The sequence below is a fragment of the Pteropus medius genome, unplaced genomic scaffold, assembly GCF_902729225.1.
Source record: "Pteropus medius unplaced genomic scaffold, Ma_sr-lr_union100, whole genome shotgun sequence".
Taxonomy (NCBI): domain Eukaryota; kingdom Metazoa; phylum Chordata; class Mammalia; order Chiroptera; family Pteropodidae; genus Pteropus; species Pteropus medius.
The window spans coordinates 334,769-343,139 of record NW_024348533.1 but is presented as its reverse complement, the minus strand read 5'-3'; the positions used below and the strand labels follow the sequence as shown (position 1 = coordinate 343,139).

Below are 8,371 nucleotides of genomic sequence, written 5' to 3'. Positions count from 1 at the left end.
AAGACATCCTCAGAAATTACAGGAGGCTTGAATAAGACACACTGGGGTTTGAATCCCAGTTATATCGCATATTAACTGTGTGACCGTGGCCAATAATTTGAACTCTCTGAGCCTTTGCTCCCATATCATAAAAGAGGAATAATAGTATCTCTCATTGTCTTGTGATTAGAATTAACTGAGATAGTGATATAAAGTGTCTAAGAAAGTCCTAACCCAGAGTAGGTGGTCAGTAAGTGGTGGTTTGCTCCCCTTCCTCAGCAAAGCACTGGAACGCTGGGAACATCTGTTGAGAGTCTATTGTGTTAGATATTGGGGCTACTCTTCGAGATTTCTGATTGTCTTCTTTTTCTGGGCACATGAGAGAATGGTATTTCCCCTGCCTCTTGAAGTTACTCATGGCAGTGAGACTTGCTCTGACCAATGAGGTATGAGTGGAGGTATTTAAGAATGAGTGTGTGATTACCCGTGACTCTTGTCGTCTGCCAAGGGAATCACAAAAGCAATTGTGGATATGGCGGCACCATAAGGCAGACACATTCTGGGATGTTGCAAGGAATGAGGATGGTGGGCAAAGAGTGACTTTGGCTTTGGATGCACTATGTTGAGGTGTTCTTGGGAAGCTTCCTCCAGACACCAGCCTAATAGCTCCCACTGGCTCCTCCCACTGGACGATAATAGTGTCATCACAAAGACAGGGTGAAAATAGATGCTCTGTTATTGAGACATACTTTTGAAAGGAAAAACAAGATTCACAAAAGCAACCCTATAACCCGTTAGCCCGCCAAATCCCTCTCCCCTGATGCCCTGAATTCTGGAACCCCACAGTAGTCAGGCCTGGGTGAGGGGGCAGGTGATATGACTGGCGGAAACTCTATTCCATCTGGCCAGGGGCCATCCAGGTGGCTTTGTTTCTACAGGGAAGGTTGAATCATCTGGAGAATCATAGTTGCTGCCTTAAAAATTGTTGGTACATCTAGGAACTTCCATTTTGGTTAGTGGCATACAGTTCTGATTGCTTTAAGCTTCTCTGAGACCTAATGGGTTGGTAAGAGTTTATTAGTGAGACTTTAGGATATTCCAGTCCTAAATCCACATTAACTATATTGGACCTTGATAAAGAAGTGGAAAAATTACCTTTTCTGAAAGAGACTATAAATATACAAGGGCAGGGAATTTTGTCTGTTGCATTCACTGATGAATCCTAGTCCCTAGATAGTCCTCGAATATTTGGGAGCTCGATAAATATTTACTGAATTGATTGAACTTGACATTCAGTCTCTTTACAAATCAAGTTTCCTGTTTCCTGTCAGTTTCTAGAGCAGTCAGCATGGTGGCATGCTGACCCATCTTCCTCCTCATCGGCCCTGCTCTTGAGGCCTTGGTGGGTGCACAGGTTGGGGGCCGGGGCCCAGGCAGTGTGCTGAGCACCATGCCTGGGTGTGCACAGGAAGGAAAACACCTCTTGTTATGCAGAAAGACTTGCATCCTTTGTCCTGGGAATCGATGTTAACTGCTCTCTCCCATGCCCAGAGACAGTAGGAGTGGTTACTTCTCATAAGCAGTCCATGCGGAAAATACCCAGGATGATGGCACCATCTGTGAGGACCTCCAGCACACACCAACAACTGTACCCCAGTGCACAGAGTGGAGCCTGTGATCAGTAAACGAATGAAGGACTCAGTGACATAGCCGAATATTGTTACTGGGTCTCTCCTCCAAGTCTCAGCTTTGAAATATATTGTAAAGAACATATTTTCTGGATCCTTGAGAAATTTTCTCAAGCAGAGGGACCTCCAATTATGGTACTAAGAAGCATGAGCAGACAGATAGAGTGTTGTTCTGCTTGATGCCTCTCTGCCCCTGAGAACACAGGATGGTGGCGACCTTTAGAATCCAGCCTTCCCAGTATAACTGCCCACCAGTGCTTCTCTGCCCCTTTTGTTATGCCACAATGTCAGGCGAAGTGAAGAAGAACTCGCCCAGGCCACAGGGCTCTGGGCTCCACAGAGGATTCCTGACTCCTTCCCCCAACCAGCAGTGAGATTGATCTGCCAAATTCTTCTCCGAGGCTGAGACAAGACCTAGTTATAGATTCCTACACTGCCCTCCTCCCAGGGGAAGCCTAGAAACCCATTTTAATTTTATGGCCAGTCCCGGAAGGCCTATTTATTCATTCATTCATTCATCACCTGGCATTTAACCGGCACCATCCTAGGTTCTGGGTATACTGTGGAGAGGAAACCAGGCTTAGCCCCTGCCCATGTCGTTGCTGCCCCCATCCCCACTAAGTCCTGCTGGGTCACTTCCACCTGTGGTGTGCCTAGCAACCCTGCGACTTCTGCCACCAGGGAGATGGCAGTGCTCAGTGGACACACATGCAGACCCTCTGCAAAACTCAGCCTGTTCTCACACAGATTGCGCTCATTTCAAGATTAAGACAAAGACCAGTGACAAATTGAACCAGTTTCTTATTTTTGTTTTATTGGGACATAGCCTAACACAAAATAAATATTAATGTTCCAAATTCTTAACCATTTCATAAATAACATTAAGTTAACATTTTACAGGATGTTACATTAAATAAAAGTCTATATCTACTTTGCCTAGAGCAAACTGGAGGAAAATACTTCAATGATTCTGAAATCTGAAACATTTCTCAGATATTTTATTTTTATGCTTTCTGCCTATGTGAGGTAGTAAAGTAGCAGTATGCCTGAAATAATTGCTACTTTGCCTCGGAAGTTTAATTACACTGAACATGAAGTGCCTACCCATGGTTGGGCCTCATTCACATTGCAATAAAACATCCTTCTCCTCCAGAATCATTTGCTGCAATCAACCAGTTTAGTCTCAACTTTCCATTGTCCATTCAGTGTTTATTACACCAAGAAACACTTGCAGGTAGTCTAGGAATTTTTTTACTCTCCATCGTTCTCCTTCACACTTTTTCTGTGAAAAAGAACAGACAAAAGGTATTGTAGGAAACTGTCATTCATGTAAAAACAGGCACAGTAGACAAATACACTAAAGTTTCCACTACATGTTTTTAACTTACTTTTTGGCTGTCTATGTATTTTTTTATTAAAGACAAGTTTTGGAATAGTTTTTCCACGGCATCCCCTTGCGCAGTTTGATTCTTCAGTGTGTCTATCCCCTGAAAGACTTCTTCAATGCATAACTGGTGCTAAATGAGGAAGATTTTAAAAATATAAGTAATCAAATCAAGGTATAAAAATTGGGACCAAAAAATTAGACTTTGTTTTGTGGTGTTGACATGGGTTCCCTTCTCCAAAGAGTTTCTTACTTGCTCCTTTTCTATGTGGCAAACCAATTCATATTGAGTTGTAATTTCTAAAAGGAGGTGAGGTTTATATAATTACTGAGGAGTTTTATAAATGATATAAATTAAGTACTTAATCAAAAATAAAATGTTTAGCAAGTGTAATGCATTGACATTACTGATCTTATATCAGTTACCAGCTAGAAATTACCAATTCTAGCTGGTAATTTATTCTATTTAGACTAATAAATCATGTATTTTACATTTTAATATCACCACAGCATGCTCCAAATGTATACAATTCCATTATATGTCACGATCATTTAAGTATGTGGAAATGACTATTAATATGTATTAATAATTTGTTGTACATTTAAGTGTCTACTGATCATGATCCCAAAAATATAATCCTAAGTTGCTAATACTTTCAAAAAGACATTAAAGTGGAGAAAGCAGTAGATAGTTAGAGTTGAATGGAGACTAAGAGGTACCCGTCACCCAGGGTGGAATTTTCTGGAAAGAATGCCTGACTCGAGGCTCTTTGAGATGGAAAACTGACAAGATCCCTTAAAGGCCTGATCCACTTGTCTAATGGATTCTATTTGTTGTAAAGTCATCCCTAATATTTATAAATAAATACATTTACACCCACACACATAAATACAAACTACAGAACATTAAATAGTTCCAATGGTAAATAATGCCATATAGCTTAAAATATGCAATTTATTTATTTATGAAATCATTTTATCAAATCATAATTTAACTTACATTTTTATGTTCAGGAGTAGGAATCATCAGGTTCTGAAAAAGAAAGGAAATACATTCATTTTTAAAGCACTCTAGCATTCATAACTTTTAATAAACACTTGTGGTATGGTTATCAATTATCTATTACTAACACTCATAATTACATTATTAATAAAAGTTTGTTAAAAGTTAACCACCATGAATGATTACCCATGCCTTTTAAAGACTGTAGGACTCAAAAAGAAAGTTACCCCATCGCCTATCAGCAGAGTCTGATGAGTGGAGAGCAGTGTCAAGGTCTCTGCCACCAGTCTATTCATGGGACTTTCTACAGCAATGGCACAAATGTAGGCAGCCCCAAGAGATAGGAAACTCAAATGCAGAAGCATTCTCATTGCTCTGAAACGTTCAGCGTTTGCGTTGGGCAAAGACAGTGTATCATACAAGAGTGTATACCCAATTTATTCTCTCTCTTTGAGGAAATGAATAATTCTAACAATCAGATAGAGAATGTCTAATAATGGCATGTTGTGAAACCAAATGTTTCCAATGCCCTATATGTTAAAAAAAATAATTTTATCTTTTAATAACAAAAATCCCTATTCTCTCCCCCTCAAAGCATTTTCTGTTACAAAAGACAGTCTTTAGTTTGATACATCATTCCCCCACATTTGCATTTCTTAAAGTCAGAAGATTGAATTTCCTCTTAAAAGATGTATGTAAAAAAGAGAAGTATAATGTAAACCACTAAATAGAAATTTATGCTAAAACACATAAATATTAGGAATGTTTTGTTTTTTTTTCTTTCAGTTCTACTAACTTCTATAATGGTTGTAGCTAGATTGAGCTATCTTAAAGGGAATTGAAAATACTGGTTAGAAGATAGTGATTAGAGCAGAGACTATCAAAACTTAGCAGAGTCAAGTTGTATTCACTGGGGTTTCAGTTAGGATCCTTTCTGTTGCCAGTGACCAAAAACCAAACCCAAACTGGCTGAAGCCAAACTGGGAATTTATTAGCTCATATAACCAAATGGTCCAGTGTAAAGGCATCTTTGTGTCTTGTTTTCCTTGTGGCTCTTCTTGACTCCATTCTCAGGGAGCTCTCCCAATGTGGTCCCAAGATGATGTTCAAACTCCTGGGTCTGTGTGGGTCCTGTTCATGAGCAATGAGAGAAAGCAAACTGTGCTTTTCTGATTGCTCAATCAAAAGTCCTAGAATTCAGCCTCCTTTTAATGAGGGATCACATGTTCACCCTTGAATGGTGGCAGGGGTATGGTATATACTGATTGGCTCTCTCTCCTTGGAGCTAGAGGTGGGCTTCATCCCATCCAAATGGCATACCTGAGAAATTTGGGGTCCTAGGTAAGAGGGACATGGATGCTTGGAAGGCAACCAATAAGTATCTATCGTGACCATACAACATGCAAGCATGGCCTTTCTTTCACGTCTGACAAGAGTGGGGATATCCTTTCATACCCTGGGTAGACTGTGTATGAATATGTGTGTTCAGGGGAATCAGGCTTTGTGTAAGACTCAGACCTTGCAATCCCAGAAGGGGGCAAATGAGATCTCCTTCTAAACCATATACTTTCTTCTTCCCCGGCCTGAGCACACATAGTGGAGTTGTAAGCCATTTGCGTTTAATGGAGGGCTCCAGTGAGCACCCCAAAGTGGTTTTGTGTTGGTAGCCTGGAAGCCCGATTTTAGGATGATCTCGAGCATCTAGGGCAGATGGTACCAAGCACAAATTGCTACCTAGAATCCTTTTTCCAAGGCTGGCTAGAGTTCTGTAGGAGAGGCAGAGACAGCTGGGAGGTAGACATGCCTTTTATATGCATGGACTCACAGCTCTGCACAGGTAGGATAAAGAATGTAGAACTCCAGCGGCAGCTTTCCTGCACCACTTGTTTTCCTGAAGTTTTAGACTCTTGGTTAGACACATCTTATTGGAACACTCGAAAGCTCTTTTCCTTGAGACTGCAGGAGAAATACTGGCTCACTTCAGGAGTCAAGTAGGAATCATAGTAGACTTGGATCAAGTTGTTCTTAAATGGCGCTCTTAGAACCAAAGCTAGGTTCTGGCAAGAGCCTTCCCTCCCCTGTGACAGTGTTTGCTCTGGTTCTCCGCAGACTCCATTGGGCTAATCTGAGGAAGTGTAGGCTTAGATGAAGGTTTCAAAGGAATTGCCAAGTGACCTATTATTTTAGTACCTCAAGTATGCAAAGTTCTGGGTTTTTAACGTCTATTATACGGTTGCATGGGTAATCTAAGTGGCAGGGGATTGAGATACCACTGCACCACCCTTCACTAAGCAGGAGAAAACTCACCAACCACTCCTGATTTTTAGGAGTTATACTGGCTGGCTATGAAAAGGGGTGAAATGAGTGAGGTGTAACACGACAAAGGTGGTGGGGCCACAATAAACTGCAGCCAGTATGACCTGTCGAAAGCTGGAGGTGCTGCTCAGCTCCAGCTGATTGTTGCCATGTGACGCCCTTGGGCTTGTTACCAGATCATCCAATTTTCCAAAGAAGCCAGAAATCCTAATTATTATGTGTGATTTCCTGATTTGCAAATGTTAGCAGTTCATATTCTTAAAAATCGTACAGGGTGCCATTTCGCAGCCTCTGATTTACAATATAACTGTGGGTTCCTATCAGAGGGCTAGTTATTAAAAAAATATGCCTATTCAAAATTATATTTTCTTTTAACTTTGTTAAACTGTGGTAAAGTACATATAACATAAATTTAACATCTTAATCATTTTAAGTATACTGTTCAGTGGCATTAAGTGCATTCATTGTGATGCAATCCATCTCCAGAGTACTTTTCATCTTGCAAACTGAAACTCTGTGCCCATTAAACAACAACTCCCCATGGCCCGCTCCCTCCATCCCTGGAAACTACATTTCTACTTTCTGTCTCTATGAATTAGACTCTTCTAGGTAACTTACATTAGTGGAATCACAGAGTATGTCTTTTTGTTACTGGCTTATTTCACTTAGCATAATGTTTTTAAGGTTCATCCATGTGACAGAATTTCCTTCATTTTTAAGGTGGAGTAGTATTTGTTTGTCTGAATATATCACATTTTGTTTATTCATCCTTCAGTAGACATTTAGATTGTTTCCGTCTTTGGGCTATTGTGAATAAGCCTACTGTGAAGAGGGGTGTGCAAAATGGTATTTCTTATACTGTTGTCATAGTCATTGACTTTTCCTTTGAGTCTGATTCCCCCAACCTGATTGCAAACTCTCCCAGAGCAGGGACCATAAAATATTTGAAAGAACTTGATTACTGTAAAACTCCAAATAAAAGTTAATGTTTAAGTTAATTCTTTTGTGCAAGAAGATCCCAAGTAACTTACTCCACCCTCAGGGAAGTAAAGCATAACCCTCCTTAAGTGGGGGATACACAGTGACTTCATTTTAAAGAGTACAGCATGGAAAGGAGATAAGAGGAGTAACTTTGCAATAGAAAAATCTATAATGTTGACCTTGATCACTTGGCTGATCAAGGTCAACATTAACATGGTAAATCATGTTAATAGCCTGTACTATTAATATGATGTAGTAAGAATGGCATTTTAGCTCTGTGGTCTTCTTCCCCAAAACCCAGAAGCTCTGTTTAACCATGAGAAAAAACATCACACATACCAAAATTAAAGGATGAAATACCTGACCAATACTCCTTAAAACTGTCAAGGTCATCAAAAACAAGCAAAGTCTGAGAAATTATCACAGCCCAGAGGAGCCTAAGGAGACATGATGACTAAATGTAACATGGTATCCCGGATGAGATCCAAGAACAGAAAAAAGGTAGTAGGTAAAACTAGGGGCTCCCCCATCAAAAAGCCTGTGGAGTCTAGTAATGTGCCGATGTGGGTTCCTCAGTTGTGACAAATGTGCCCTACTAATGTGAACAACAGAGAAAACTGGGTGCAAGGTAACTCTCTACAAATCTAAAATGATTTAAAATAAAGTTTATTAAAAATAATATTACAAGTTGAAAAAGTTAATGATTGCTTTTACTATTATTATTAAAGAGACTTTGTATCTCATAAATGCCATGCACTGGGGACCTTTTTACTTCACCATAAGACTGTGAGCTCCTTGAGAATAAGGATTTTATTTAATTGATGTCTTCATTGTCCAGGACCAGCCTATTGTAGGCACTCAACTCATGTTTGTTGAATAAATAACTGAATGAATAAGTAGGCTCTTGGTTGTATTAATTGAGCAAATTAATATGAATACTGTGGAAACTCAAGGAGTCTGCAGCAGCAATAGAAACAACTTTGATGGGACTCCTAAAAAAAAAAAAAAAAAAAAAAAAAA

At 39.8% G+C, this 8,371-nt stretch overlaps 1 protein-coding gene and 1 long non-coding RNA gene across 2 annotated transcripts in view; both read right to left on the bottom strand.

The window, feature by feature from the left end:
* Positions 1-2,460: 2,460 nt before the first annotated feature.
* IL5 (interleukin 5) lies at positions 2,461-4,814 on the bottom strand. Its single transcript, XM_039879953.1, has 4 exons — positions 4,282-4,814; positions 4,052-4,084; positions 3,056-3,184; positions 2,461-2,949 (listed from the first exon to the last, which is right to left on the bottom strand). Exons 1-4 carry the CDS (start codon positions 4,423-4,425, stop codon positions 2,851-2,853), a joined length of 405 nt encoding a protein of 134 aa, XP_039735887.1. The 5' UTR covers positions 4,426-4,814; the 3' UTR covers positions 2,461-2,850.
* Positions 4,815-8,043: 3,229 nt separating this feature from the next.
* Positions 8,044-8,371, bottom strand: part of LOC120616516 (uncharacterized) — a 5,009-nt gene continuing 4,681 nt past the window's right edge. Inside the window, exon 2 of the long non-coding RNA XR_005656611.1 lies at positions 8,044-8,343. This is a non-coding gene — a long non-coding RNA (uncharacterized LOC120616516). The remainder of the gene's footprint in view (positions 8,344-8,371) is intronic.